The sequence below is a fragment of the Zonotrichia albicollis genome, chromosome 7, assembly GCF_047830755.1.
Source record: "Zonotrichia albicollis isolate bZonAlb1 chromosome 7, bZonAlb1.hap1, whole genome shotgun sequence".
NCBI classification, from domain to species: domain Eukaryota; kingdom Metazoa; phylum Chordata; class Aves; order Passeriformes; family Passerellidae; genus Zonotrichia; species Zonotrichia albicollis.
Window position 1 is genome coordinate 37061061 of NC_133825.1, and position 15807 is coordinate 37076867.

Below are 15807 nucleotides of genomic sequence, written 5' to 3' on the forward strand. Positions count from 1 at the left end.
GCTCACACCAACCTGCAACTTCTCATTACAGTCAAGGCTGATTAAACCTTGACTTCACAACCCAGCTTAAACACAGACTGTAGTAAACCTCTCAGGTTTAGCCAGGGCCCCTTGGAGAATAGAATGCTGACACAGCGGAAAAGTTTCCTGTCTCCAGGGACATCTGCCTTGTACCTTATCCCTATAGCCATGTAAGGAAATATGTTGGTAACCCTACTATTGGTCACTTATGGTCACTCTAACACCTTTGCCATTGGTCAGGATTGGATCCGGGCCAAGGGTATAAAAGTAGCATACTGTACCCCTACTAACTCGGAAGAAGAAGAGCTGAGGCCCTTCACGGACCCTCCAATAAAGCCACACTCGTGGAACAGCCAGCGCCTTCTGCTTCTCCTCTCTCTACCGTCTGCTGGAGCCTTAGGCCAAGGGAAAAGATACCTAGCAAGCAAAGCTGAAATCACAAGAGCTGCCTGATCACTAAGAGCTGAATATTCCCTGCTTGCTAGGGGCTGACCCGCGGCCTTGGTCTGAGAGCGAGCTGGCTTCTGGCACCCAGTCCCCTTGGGGACTGAGCTCTGGAGCTGGAACAGCTTGCATAGGATAAGACCAAGCAAGGCTCGTTTAACAGGCCAAATAGAGCTACACCAGCAAAACTACGGGCCAGCAAACCAGTGTTCAGAGCATGACTTATTTATTTATTAAAAAAAATTTTGACACCTCCGACAGAATCTCAAAACTGCAAAATAAATTCAGCACCCTTAACCCTTCAAGTCTCCTAGTACAAACCAACTCAGAAATTAGCTCTGTTTGCTGCTTACCAGCACAATCATGAAGACCCCCCTAGGCAGCACCATGGCAATATAAGATCACAGGATTGCTTATCCCTTTCCTCTAGCTGAATAGGAAATAACTATTCTTCTTCCCTACAACAAGGGAAAGCCCTCCAACTTTCAGACACTAGAAAGACAAGAAGGAACATCAAGAGGGATATAGGGTTGGGATGCTGAAATGCCCACAAACACAATAAGCAGAAGGTGTCAATTTCTTGAGAAAAAGTGCTTTTGCATAGACTTTTTTTTAAGTAGGTTTAGTAGTTTTAGTCCTGAGGGGAAAAAAGTTTCCAAAAATAACTGCTTACTTTCTGAAGTTTGTGAGGTGTCATCACAAGCGCATTTAGGTGCTAAAGTTCATCACCATGCCAGTAAGTATAGACCAAAGCAGCTGTGATCGACTTCTTGCCTTCCTCTCAAGCACCTCCCCTCATACACCAAGCTGTGTAAGGCATTTCCTACCCTAGGGCCAGGAGCAGTCCTTGGGCTACAAGGAGCTGAAAAAATATAAAGCCCTCTCTGCTGTTCTTATTCGGAGCACAGAATTCACTTCAAAGCAGCAGAAAGATACAAATTCAAGATTAGTCACAGGCAAACAGATGATTTAAGAACAAGAACCAATCTGTCATAGGAAAGGAGCACAGCCTCCATGGCAAAGTCAACTACAGTTTTGCAGCATCTTTAACTTACCAAGTCAAATTTTAATCTATTTTAAAACTGAGTAACTTGTTGAGCAGAGTAACCTCTGAACTCTATTCAATCTTGTACTTCTAGCATGCTCAAACTGTGACCTCAGCTATGGTTCTAGCAAAAAAAGTCAGGTGGACAGTGGCCAGGATGGAAACTATTTGGGTTCTGAAACCCAGAACAGCAGTGCACCAAAGGATTAGCAAAGAGCTTAGCGTCCATCCCATACTTCAAATGCCTTCTAGTCATTAAAATAAATAAATCCATGTCCTCCTGAGACCTGAAAGGTGGTTTACCTGCTGGTTCAGGGCATCTGCCAATGCACTGCATGGAGACTACCTCAGTTTGCTCTCAAGTCTGCACATTTAAAGTTCTTTCACAATCATGTAAGGGAGGAATGCAATGAAATCTTCAGATCTAACACCAACTAGCAGGAGTTTGGCCTTCATAGCAAGATTCTTGGAAGGGAAAATACAGAAGCTCTACATTCACAGAGTGCACTTCTGTAAACAGACCTACTTAACACCACTCTAACCTTTTTTCAGAAGTCAGCTTTCAAACTGAAGTTTTCCAGACTTAGTATCCACCATGATATCCATTTTTGGATAAAATATACTTTTAAATAGCAAAGTATGAGAAGGGGAAGGAAAGATAAAAATCAGTCCTAATCTAATGGATCACTAAGTATCAGCTCATACTCCTTAACACCTACAGCCACTTTGGAAAGGAAAAATAGCCCTCATTTACAAATCATTTAGAGCAGTAATTTTCAAGTTGTGGAACCCTGAAAAGCATAAAATGCCACACAATTTAAACTATTGGCAGTAGCCTTGTTTTTCCACAGTTGCTTCTTGCCAACTTCAGATTGAAAAACACTGTTTTAAGAGAGCTCTGGCAAAACACAGTTCTCTCAATGGTTTAGGCTTGTTCAAGAAATAAATGCAGCATCCCTGCTGAATTCAAAAGATCATATGCAAAATGGATCTCTGCATGGCCTATGCCAACTGAGCATTAAAGCCATTCATTCCCAAATGACTGTACATCACTCAAGGAAAACTGCAGAGGCAAGACCAAGGCACTAGATTTTGTGAGGAGTTTACAAAAATACTCCTGTAAGATACACAAACTAGGTTCTCACAGCATTTTACCATACAGTTACAGATGATTACGTTTTTCTTATTTTGTATGAATGCACGGGACTGACAAGGATGACAGAAAAGTATAAAAAACCCAAGAGAAATGTGTGGGCAGTAGTTAGGCATTTAACCAGAAATACCAAATTTAGTGTTATACTTGATACAATTTTGCCATGAAGTATAAGTTAGAATAAACTAAACATTCATGGGAAATATTTCAGGGAAAAAACTACTTTTTCCCCCTCCAAGAGACTTTGACACTTCGTTTTGACAAAGACTCAGTGCACTTGTCTTACACAACACATTCTGCAATATGTTCCCTCACATGTCTTCATCCTTTTCCTAATCTTGTAATATTTTGAAAGATAGTAAGGTACAGCATGCAGATAAAGAATAACCACTAAGGTAACTGAAACTTTCAATTTCTAGTTGAATAAGAGCACAACTTTTCCAAAGGACATTTAAAACCAGCAAGGAACACTCCTCTTCCTTACCAAAGAGGACAATTAGATCAAGAAATGATCACTGACAAGAAAGAGCAGTAGTTTTTTTTTAAGAAAAGTTTTTTCACTGCTCATTTGGAAGTGACCACTGTTAGATGTTTTTTTTCCTCATAAGATAAAAGTAAGACCCTTGAGAGAAACCCCAGAAGAGAGATTCTGGTATCATATAAACTTAAGTTTCACTAATGACTTTAAAATAGAAGAGAAAGCTAGGGATAAATAGCAGTGCTCCTCCTATTCTGAAGGATGTAAATGGAATCACTGCTTTTAGAAGATCGCTTTTAAGTTGGTTTAGATCAGAAAAAGAAATTACCTCCATGCTTTCCTATTCTCTTGCTTCTGCAGAATGAAATGGAAGTTAAGCATCCACTTGTGCAAAAATTTTCTTTATGCATGTTCTCAGAAACACATCTTAAAGTTATGATAAAGCATCACCTACACAGCAGCTCTCATCATTTTTGTCACAATGACACACCTTAACCCAGGAGATGACCAAACTTCAGTAACACTAGCTTATCTTCAACTTGTTCACACTGAGGACCAAATAACTCCCAAAGAAGACAAGAAGCAAGCCAGGCTGCTGTTTAAACCAAAGTCAATCCATTTTATCAATTCAAATATATAAAAATATTTCTCCAGAAACCTAAGACTACAGGACACAAGGCACAGGCTGAGAGGACTCATCTGACCACAAGACTCTCCATGTGAAGTGCACAAGCACAGAACTCCATCACTCTGACTAACCTGCGACAACGTTTCAAAACTGACCTGCGAGTCAGCCAGCACACAGAGCACAGGCACACCACCAAAGGGCTTTGTGTACATGAATCTCCCTGGAGAATGAACCTCTGTGGGAAGTTTAACAGCTGCAGGACTATCCTGTCCTTGCAAGGCTGCAGGCTGAACTCAGGAGTTTATTACACAGGTAACACAGCAAGCTGCCTCCTGTCACACAAACACAGCAGCAAAGGGAGCCAAAGAGCGCATTGCTACAGACTCACTGCACACACTACAACAAGCACGGGAGTCTCAGTGCTGAGAACCAGCCTCCAAGTATTATCAGAGCAGGGAACTACAGGCTGTGGGCTGAAGCTTTCACATCCTTTTGTTAGGGCAACCAACAAAAAAAGAAATAAAGAAATGAAGAACTGTGAGTCTTGAGTACCTGTTCCTCTTCCTACTCTGGCAGTTAATACATTTTCAGAACGACCAGCACCCCTGCAGCAGCAGAGGGCAAAGGACATCAGATGGACTCACCTCTCCAGTTACACACTGAAACATCTGTACTATAGGTGTATGCAAAAAGCAATCAAAGACAACCAGGAAAGTTTTCATTAGTAAACTCAGCTCAAGAGTTAAGATTGTCTGGTGGCCTCTGATGTCTTTCCACGCTGCTGGATTCAGCTTCTGAAAGCTTCCTTTGTTAATGAATACTAGGCTCTTGTCCAGTCCTCTTTTCTCCCCCTCTCCTCCCTCCCATAAAATATCATGGTCCTCAGGGCATAAGGAACATCCTTTGTCTTCTTGCAAGTCTTCCCTGTGCAGCCACTTTGCCACCCCTCCTAGAAAATGCAAGAGGAGTACCATCCTTTCTCTTCTCTGTAAGAACAGTGGAAAAAACCAGATGGAGACATCATCTAGCAGCAATTTTACCACAGAGGAACTGGCATCCTGCAGAAACGTCACAAAACCGTAACCTCTACTTCATCTTTCATGTGTCAGCAGCACTGATGCGTAACTCAAATGTCCTACGTAGCTTTGAGAGTTCAATTTTTTGTCAACTCACCATAAAGAGCATGTGATACTACACACAACATACAAGATGAACTAAATCTGAGGAAGAAGGTAAATGAGTTAAAGATATCCAGAGAAATAACAGTAAGGCATTCATCAAGAGAAACAGAAAGAAGCTGAAGCTCTCATTTCCCAAAATGGCCATGCAGATTTATCAGAGAGAAATGAGAAACCCCAGAGGCCTGCAGAGATACAAGGAGAGGAGGTATAAAGCTGCAACTTTATTAAAGAGAAATTGGTTAGGAAAGCAAAGCCCACAGTACATTATCAGGGAGAGAGCATGAAGAGGGAGATTGCTTCCATCTTCCCACTTCTGCAATGAACATGAAGCACACAAAAACTAACACCTACTCAGTTAAAGATGTATTTCTGCATGTGTGACAATACCAGTTGAATAGTCTCAACTCCTCACTCTCTGCACCTCTTCTTCCTCTGCAGATGTTGTAGCCAAAAAAAAAACCTATGTGTAGCACCCAGCTGCTACACATAGCTGTGCTTGAACAGAGGGGACTATTTAAGCCAGTTTAGACAGCACTACTGTCAAACATAACCACAGTCTGTAGCGTGGTTATAAGAAACAAGACACAAACTAGAAGACTCTGTGTCTTTGGAACAGACTATTCTGCCCACTTCCCTTCCCCCCACAGATGTGACCCCATCAGCGTTTCAGATGAGCTCTCCTGATCATCTCATTCCCACCTAAGATGACTCAGGGTACTGCACATCACCAGAAGAGGAGCTGCTTTTGCAGACTTCTGTCAGTTTAGTAAAAATAAGCACTAATGCCCCTCTTAGCCAGAGGAAGACCCTAAATTGGCTCAGCCCATCCCATCCCATCCAATCCTGCTCTCAGAAAATCCCAAAAGCTTTGTATTTCTCGGAGATTTATAAATATCCATCCCAGCAAACTTTGAGAACCAAAGCCTCATCCTCCTCAGAGTGAAAACACGTATACATAGAAGGGTGAGGAAGAGGATTGGAAAGTCTCCTGTAAAATACTGCAGCAGTGTTTGCTCTGCCCCAACCTGTAAGACAGGGCTAATTCTCTTTAACCCTATTAAATGCTTGTTTTTCCTCAAACTTTGCCTAAACTGATTTCTAGGAAGCATTCTCGTTGTGATTTTACAATAGCAGTGAAAGAACATAAGTTCTCAGACAAAAACAAAGCAAACCCCCAAAACCCTGTAAGGACACATGCCAGTACTTGCCTGGATGTACAATAGCCTAAGATGGCAGACTGTTGAGTCACTAAAGTACCATGCAATGAGGATTTAGACAACTGAGCACAGAAATTGGGATTCTTTTATCACCCATTATTCATTAAAGTGCAGTTACTGGACTTCTATACATAACAGCATCTGGACTATCATCAACATATGGCACAAACTGTCAAGAAATGGCTTAAAATTTTGGAACAGTCCTTCAGGTACTCTTTTAAAATGGTACTGTACCACAAAGCTGTAAATCTGTAATATAGACATCCCAACATAAATGCTAAATAGAGTTTATCTAGGTGGATTTTTACTATTTTCTACATGCATGGAATGGATTACTGTAAGTTCTGTAAGTTCTATTAGAGTGGATGAATTCTGAATGTCATTATTTCTTAGTTAAAAAGTCCAAATGCCTATACTTGCTGCAGGACAAACATATCCCAAGAAGGAAATATCCCACCTTGCAATCATTGCTATTACCTCACACAAATTAAAATATGTTTTTGTTGAAATGTGAAAGAAACCCAAATTATTAGTCCTAGTGTGAAATTTCATGTCGCAGGCATCAGAAGAACAAGACGGTATCACTCAAAGTGATTATCAATAATTTTTTGAGTATGCTTTTGATTGGTTGACATCATCCCTGAAAGAACAGGAGTTATTCTTCATGTGCAAGCAGGGAAACAAGGGCAAATCCAGGGTGACTTGTAGTGAATTCAAAGAATTTGAATTTGAAACTGATCAAGATTCAACCCCCGCACTTCAACTTCTCCTGCTCCTCAGATACATACTGTCCTTCCATGCACATTTAAAGTAAAACTAAAAGCCACACTGTAAATTTTACTCTTTCCAACGAAAGATTTTAATTTTTAAATGATAGTTGCCTCAATCTCTTCCTGGCATACCTTTGTAATAAAAGGGTAATTCTCCTTCCCTCTACTCATACTGCCAACAAGCAGAAATATTGGGAGCACAGAACAGATCTTGAACAAGCCTTCAGCTACTAAATTGTAAAATTGCTGTACAATGGATTTATATTAATAAAAGAAGCCACAATCTGCAGCTACGTTGCAAGCAGGTTGAGATAAGGCAAACAGTACCACTCATATTTGCTGGGGACAAGGCTGGGGGTGTATCTAAAACAAACATCAGGATAGAACAGCCCTACATTTAAACTTTAACTTGCTTTTTATTATTATTTTTCATCAACACCACAGCTATAATAAGCTTTCTCATTTTGGAACAAAGAAATACAATCTGACCTTTGAACTAGAACCACGTTAAACACTCGAAGACTCGAGCCTACTTCCAAAACAAGGTAACACAGCTAACTGTGGAAGCAGCAGCTAATTCCTATCACACACAGGCTGGAGCTATACAGCAGCCATAATCAAGATAAGGAAAGTAATAAAGATTTCAGAATTATTCAACTGCTATACACCTTCTCTTGATTATTATTGTATTCTAACACTTCCTGATATATCATATTTCTTCCTCAGAATCCACACTTTAATCCTAAGCATCCAAGGTCACAGAAGACCACCAGCATACAATGAACTAAACAGAAAGAGATCAGGTACTTAAGTTGCAGTATTTAATCAGCAGCAATAACTTTAACAGCTAAGCAGCACCTAAATGAAACACTGGCAGAGCTCAAGATGATTGGAAATCTGATGAGAATGTTACAGGTCTTCCATTGAAATCCTCATTTTGCTCCCAAAACTAGGATCACTTCTGAAGGGTACTGAACCATTCTCTCCCTGCCCCCACACCCCCAGCACAGAGCATAATTCAGTCAGAGACTCTCCAAGAGTACAGGTAATATTTAACAAAGGGCCAAGCATCACCAGCTAGAAGAAATGCATGCGATCCCCTCCCACTACTCCAGTGATCGCAGCACTGCCATGCTGTTAGCTGCCTGTAGCAAAGGTGGCAGGAGGGTTCCACAGATCTCTGGGTTATTCCATTCCTCAAACTCCCCATTCCTTAGCAGATCCAATCTCATCAACCGTTGAACACAAGATGATTAGAGGCTGGGAGAAGGAAAAATAAATTAAAATCACCACATGCCTTTATGTCTAGGTGTCTGCTTTTGACCACTGAAAAAGATGCCAGCACTCAAGACTGGTACAGAGAACATAAATGGCAGCATCACATAGCTGTGCTCTGGCAGACTGTGTCCCCACAAAGTGCCACCAGGGCACCCTGATCCATGCAGCAGTCCCAGCTACCCTGCCCTGTGTCACAGTCCCATTGCACCTCACTGCTGAGAGAGCTTAGACACCCCTTCTCCACACTCCCTTCACCTCCAGGCCATGGCAGGCTGCTCCCTCAATTTCAGCACTGATCAAGGGAACTGCCCACCGACCTGTGTGAGCTGCACCAGCCTCACCATCTTCCTCCTCACAGGAAGGGGATGAAATGCATGACAGTGAAGGAAGGTTTCAGCCAGATCAGTTCCTGAGCTACCTCCCACAAAAGGCCACACTGGGAGGTTGCAAAGATGCAACTCTATGGCAGTTCAAGTTTATCTGTATCTCTGCTGCCTTGTTGTCACTCTTTTATTTTCCACCAGCTCTGCATTCTCACACTCTTCCTCGTGCTAGTGCTGGTATTTGCTTGACCTTCTAGACCAGAATAAAATTATTCTACTCCCTCCAAAAGATGTTTTCTGCCAGGGCAGCTCCCCTGAATTGGCTCCTTGTGGGCAGGTGGTCTGTCAGTCCCTCTGTGGTTTTGCTCCCTTAAGAGCACAAGCTTAGTTTGACAAATTGTCATGAACCCACAGTCCAAAGGAGCAGAAAACTGCAGAAGCAAGAAACCAGAGGGGAAAGTGAATTACTTAAGCCATATTTATTGCCAAATGCACTAGTTCAAACCACAGGTATATTTTTCTGAATGCCACATGGTGTGGTATTAGAATGACTTTTCAGGGAATGATGTTAACACGGAAAATCCCACACACCTCATTTATTTTCAGAACTAAATATGAATGAGTATGTCTGATTACTACAAGACAGATTTTCACATCCTGGTGCATAAATACTGGAAAGTAGAGTGTTTATTACAGGAAAAAATTCTCAAAGACTTCTACAAACAACCAAGGTGAAACAGAAGACTATATCATTTAACAGTCTACTTCCAAATCTCACGGAATATTGTCAAAATTCACTTAAAAAGATGACAGAGGTATATATTTAGAGCAAGGGGTTATGATCACAACATAATTTCAGCCGGAGATTGTGGGCAAGTGCAATAAATCCTTTATAATTTTATAAAAATATGAAAACAAAAAAGGTAACAACACATTTACATGACCCAACAATTTATGCAAGATTCATAGTAGGAACGAGGCAGGTCCTGAAACCTCATAAAAGTGATCAATTTGAAGCTGAAACTATTTACGACACACTGCCATCAAGATAAAAGTCACAGAGCACTGTTACACTTTGGACTTTATTTTTTTAAAATGGTTTTGTACTTTACCTCCAAAAAAACCCCTTCAATTCTGTGCTTAAAAGCTTTCTCAGTACCCTTTGTTAAACACACAGAGGGACTTTCAGAGAGAGAAATCTTTTGGAAGAAGAAAACGTATCAAATTTAGGTATGAGGAAGAGATATGCAAGAGACGAGGGGAGGAAGCAACTTCACCAGAAGCTGGCAATTTAAATGGCTTTAGGGAAATGGAACAGGGTGTGTATTAATGGGGGTGGAGGTGGGGTGTTTGTTTTAAGTTTTAGCACTTAGGGTTGCTAAGAACTTCAATCATGTAGTGTTTCCCTTGAGTCTGCAGACAGAAACTTCTCTTTCTACCCAGGATTTTCCCAAAGAGCAGCACTATGAATAGAGACAATTCCTGCATTTCATCCCAACACAGTATCTTCAACAGCAGCTTTGAAACTTCCTTTTTGGTTCTTTCCTTCCCTCCAAATTTACTCCTCACAGCTATGTTAAACTCTGAGCAGTAGGACAGCTCCACTGGAGCCAGTGCTAGAGCAGCAGGGACTGAGAGGAAGATGAGATGCCATGCTGCAAATAGAGAGTTTAGAAAGGACCAGAACAGCTGAACCCCAGCAGCCTGAGGTAAGAGGAATTGAGAAAAAGAGACAGAAGTAAAATAAATCTGGTTCAAGCAGACATGGAATAAAATGTAGAAAAGATAGAATCAAAATAAAATCCCGCAAACTGAGTTTAGAAATATCAATTATTCGCTGGAAAGAAAACTCAACACTTTTATGTAGTAGGAGTTTCTCAGTAACATATTGCCCTTCAGTTGCTTCATATATAAAACAAATTAATTGCTTGAATTAATCTGAAATTAACAAGCATCTAGAGCACACTTTTGTATTACAGAAATTTAAACATCTAGATGAAGCCAAAAATATACACAGCAGTTACACATCCTGGTGTAACCAAAAATGGTGTTTCAAATCCCTGATAATGAACTGGGATGCTGAGCTAACTGACAATAAGAGGTTTAACTGTGCACACAAGGAACTAAAGTGAATCTGTGACTGTTATTACAGATTACCTATGCTGAGCAGTCACTGGCAGATTATGGCCATATTTGCATATTTAAAAATAAAACGAGGATTTGCGCTCAATTAGAAACAGAAGGCCAAACAAGATGAAACATACCAATGCTCTAGACAGGGATTTTTACGATTACTCTGCAAGTTCACAGTCTACTGTTCTCAAACCTTTTTTCTTCGGAGACACTGAATTACTGGCCTAGAGCTGACATTTATGTGAATGTTGGGTCCCACTGAAAAGGTTTCAATTTCTAAGCAGGGAAAGATAAGAGGACAAAATCTGTATTTTGAATGGAAAAAGTTACTCGAGATGAAAGGGACTTCCTTTTCAAAACCCCAGACATTCGATTGCAGGGAGCCTACTCAACAAGAAACGCGCAAAGAGGAGGAGGGAGGGAAAAAAAAGGAGGTGGAGGGAGAACAGAAAAGCAATCACACATCCTTTTAACCCCGCGGCCCCGCTCCGGATTCACGGCGTCAATCCAGCACCGCCATCCACAACTTTCCGCCTCCCCCGCCGCTCCTCCCGCCGGTTCCGCGGCCTCGCTCCCTCCCGCCTCGCCGGGCCGGGGGCAGGCGGGCCGGCCCCCGCTCGCCCCCGGGCAGTGACAGGCGGGCCGCTCGCCGCCGCCGGGCGCGGCCCCGCCGTAAACAAGTTTGAAGGGGCCGCGGCCGGGCCGGGCCGTGCCGAGCGGGGAGGAGCGGGCGCGGCGCTGACAGGGGCCGCACAAAAGGGCAGGGCAGGACCCCCTCCCGGCTCCCCCCCTTCGGCGCAGGGCGGGGCCCGGCCCGGCGCGGCGCCTCACGGCGGCAGACGGGGAGGGGGAGCGGGGCGGGCCCGCAGGCCGCGGCGCCGCTCGCCTCACGGCCCCCGCTCCGGCGGAGCCTCCCGCCGCCGCGGGGCCCGGCCCGGCCTCCCCGCCGCGCCGCCGTCCCTCACCTACACAGTGAATGAGCTTGTGACGCCACGAATCGAGCTGGTGGCGGACGCCGCGCCTCTGGATGGAGCACTGCTGCCGCCCGCACGGGCTCGCCATCTTCTGGGCGGGGGCGGGGCGGGGGCGGTGGCGGCCGGCGGGGCGGGGGGGAGGGAGGGAGGGCCGCGCGCGCCGCGCTCTGGCACGCCCACTCGCGCTCGGCGCTCTTCCCGCCCCGCGCATGCGCCGCCCGTCCCCCAGCGGCTCGCACGTGCGGCCGCGCGGCACCCGTGCGCGAGGGGGCGCTGTGCAAACCCGGAGCCTCTCGTGAGGGCGCGGGAACGCCCTGAGGGGTCAGCGTGCTCTGAGAGGTCGCCGTGTCCTGAGGGGATGTGCCACCCGTGAGGGGACACTATGTCCTGAGGGGACACTGTGTCCTGAGAGGACGTGCCACCCGTGAGAGGACACTGTGTCCTGAGGGGACGTGCCACCCGTGAGGGGTCACCGTGTCCTGAGGGGACGCTGTTTCCTGAGGGGACAGCCCACTCCTGAGGGTTCACTGTGCCCAGAGCTGCAATCCTTCCTTGAGGGGCCATTTCAGATCACATGGTTTTCCATCAGGAAGAGATGAAATCTCATCTGCTCCACCGTGTAGTTATAAAACCACCAGTTCTGTTGGTGGCCATGATGCAGAGGGAAGGCACGTGTGCCTGCAGTGTCCGGGAGGTCCTGCAGAGACAGCTCCACGACTTGGCCACTTCCTGTGCTGCAGCCTTGCACCACAAGCACAAGGCCCTCCCTCCAGGTGAGCTCAGATGTTGAACGGGCACTGGTGATGTAGTAACAATGATGACAGCAAGCAGGGAATACACTGACAGTCTAGGGAAAGCATGGCACTGCCTTGTGCCTGTGCAGGAGGACAAGAACACCAGTACCTACTTCTTTCAAGGTCAGGGGATAAGACTGAAAAGTGAAATCTCTTACAACAAACTTTGCCATAAGGCTAGAGATGAAGGTTTATGAGCCTTTATTTCCCTATCCTAACCACTGGAGCCATTACCCTCATCTTGCCTAGCCACACATGATTAGGGAGTTAAAAAGGCATGGAGTTCAAAGTTGGCTGGTCAAATGCAGCTGCAGTATTAGGATGTCCTAGATAAAGTATTGCCTGGACAGAAAGTACTAAAAGAAACAGTACAGAAAGAGCTACTGTTCAGGTGCTGTTGTAGCTGCAGTAAGCCTTCTGTCCTGTTCAAAGGAAACACCAAGAGGCACTTGGTGTGGGCAGGTGGGAGAGCAATGAACCTGTCCTACAAAACGAGATCAGGACAGCTCTGTTTGGCTAATCCAGCAAAGGGAATGCAAACCCAAGGTGTACTTACCCTGCCAATCTACCAGGGAAGCTGCAGTGGGAAAAGATGGACAGAGCTATCTGAAGGCCAATGGCAGTATAAGCAAGGATTATTGGTTGGCTCTCAGACTCTCCTGGAGGAAGTCAGAGGATGATTTCTAAGTGCAGGAGGTGGAACTTGGTAGAGCAGACAGCAACCAGAGTAGCAAGAGGCAAAAGCCCATTTCAAGATGCAGCTTCCATGTGAGGAGGGCAAGGTGAAGCTTGTTTTCATGAGCAGACCAGACAGGTTTAGGGAATCCCAGTCCTGGTTTGAAAACCATTAACAGTGAAAACAAGGAAAGCATGACCTATGGAGAATTTCTATACCACAAAGAGCAGGAAAGCTCTTTGGGCACCCCTGCTCAGGAATGATCCCCTTAGCTGCATCTCATTCCCATTGTTGATGGTATCCTGGTCTTTGTTCCATCCCACCCTCTTTTCAGTGTGATCAGCCATTGTGGCCTGCATGTCTTCACATCCAGAAGTGGGGAATCTCTATTCAACTCAAAGTCCGGGCATGTCTTTCACTAGAGCCTGAGTTCCTAAGTCTGTTAGGCACTGTACTAATCACAGAAGTGTGCATTTCCTGAGAGGTAGATAACTTAAATAAAGGGATTACAACATGAATGGTCTAAACTCCAGCAGGTAACTTCTATCTGAAGTCTGCATGGCAGCTGGAACAGTGGGTAAACTCCCAGCACTAATTATTAGAGAGTTCTAGTTTTGGATTTTTTTGCAATCCTCTGTTCTTAGACTGATGTTTAGACAGCAAACTGTGAGACAGCCCCACGGTTCTACCCTGTGCTGGTATTGAACCTACCATAAAGCTTCTAATACCTGACTGGGACCCATATAAAAATTAATTAATTTTCTATAATGTGTTGCCCTCCCCAGGGCTAACCACAGACTGGTAGCGTGATAACTACCAATAATTTGGATTTCTTACCCACCACCAAAGCAGGGAGGAAGAGGATGAGGAAAGCATGAACCAGAAGATCCAGTACATAAAGCAGGAGAAGGTGTTTGAGGGCTAGAGAAAGGCAACAGTCCTGTAATCTAAAAAATAGTTTCATACTCCAGGCCTCCTGTGAGGAGAGGCAAACAAAGGGCCAAGGTCCACTTTATAAAAGAGCAGCATCATCTAGAATCACAAGCTAAAACTTTTGTGTTCAGGGAGATGGAGAAAAGGGGTATCAAGAGCAGTGGGACTGGCCTCAAGAGTCTCATCAAGAGTGACAGCTAGGTAATCATGAAACTACCAAGGCAACAGGCAGATCTGACTTGATCCTAGAGTTAGGCTGGAGCAAGTTTGATAAACCACAGCTTGCACTGTGCTGCCACCAACATGGTCAGGCAGGTTTGTTAAAGCAAAGCAGATCCACCATTTTCCTGACCAGGACCATCAGCAGGTCCCAGCAGCCACTCCTGTCCTTGCTCCTGTAAACGTCTCAGCAGAAGCTCTCTAGCTGGGACACAGCTTTGGCCTCCCCCCATTTCCCATGAGCCGTGGGATTTGCTACATTTGAAATGTTGTTTTCCCCCTGTTTCACGGTGGCTCCCCTTTGATGTTAATTGTTTGCAGGCAAAGCTTAGTGGAGAGCGTAGCTGTGCTCTGGTCTGTCCGCTGGTTACTACCGAGCTGCCCAGCCCAGTGGAGAAAATGCTTTGATGTTAATGAGCTGCAGACAATTTCCCTTAACACTGAGCGGGGCCTGGCATCTCAGAGGTAAGACTTTCAGGGCAGATCCTACAGCAGGTCTCTCTAACATCCGTTTTGCCATAAGAACAGAAAACACTCAGGAAGACATTTGAGCAGAAACCTTTCTTCTCACAGTCTTGCTCCACACCCAATATCATTACAGCCCCAGAGATGCCAGAGGTGGGGAAACAGTGAGAGTTAAAAGTGGTCCTATAGAATCACATGACCTTTATGGGACTCAGTACAAACATGATTTACCCTCTTGTCCCATTAATTGCCCCCTTCTGTGGTCCTGCAGAAGGAATACACCAGAATGGGAGAAGGGGATAGACTCTAAATTGCTGTTTTGCCTGATTCTTGTATAGCCAGTGTTCAAGGCAACGCCATTCAGAACATGGCACCTTCTCCATCAGCACAGCAGATATCTGCATGAAAGGGACCAGCTGCAGGAAATTGAGACTTGCACAAGCAGCCTTGGACTATCCTCATTCTTAAGTGAGTATTTCAGCAAAACCTTTTCTGTCCATCTGCTCCAGGCAGCAGCACGTGGCCAAGTGCATGCAAACCTACAGGTCAGTGATTGACCCCTTAGAGACAGGGTACAAAAGATTCTGTGGACATGTGGTAGCTTCCTTGGCTTCAGTCAGCCCTTGTGGTGGGTCCCAGAGCAGGAGGCTGGGATTTCTCCCTAGGGTAATACCTCACATACTGGAGAGGGCCCAGATTAGGCAGAGCTCCTGCTGTGGAGAGATAGTGTGGGAAGAAAAGAACTGTGAGAAAGATATCTGTCTTGTGCAAGTGTGAAGTACCACAGTCTCAGGAAGGAAGCACTGAACCATAAGTATGAACAAAGACAAGTGAGAAAAAGGCACAAATTCAATTTTGTAACCCTCTCCCCATGATCAGCAAAGTATATTTATCATATCACACAAACTCTGCTTCTATCCAGACTGAAAGCTTTTGGATGGGAGTGACCTAGTCCTCTGAGAAGCCCCAGACAAGCAGAAGCAAACACAAACTACATCCCTTCAAGTGGAGCAACAAATGAGACCTCACTGAAAGTTAGGGGGAAACATGCCTTCTTCTGAGGAATGTGGCATGC

General features: G+C 44.7%; 1 protein-coding gene across 1 annotated transcript in view; it reads right to left on the minus strand.

Moving 5' to 3' along the window:
* Positions 1 to 11791, minus strand: part of LCOR (ligand dependent nuclear receptor corepressor) — a 63872-nt gene extending 52081 nt beyond the window's left edge. Inside the window, exon 1 of the mRNA XM_074545091.1 lies at positions 11637 to 11791. Within this exon, the coding sequence (XP_074401192.1) occupies positions 11637 to 11733 (97 nt within the window). The 5' untranslated portion in view covers positions 11734 to 11791. The remainder of the gene's footprint in view (positions 1 to 11636) is intronic.
* Between the last annotated feature and the right edge of the window lie 4016 nt (positions 11792 to 15807).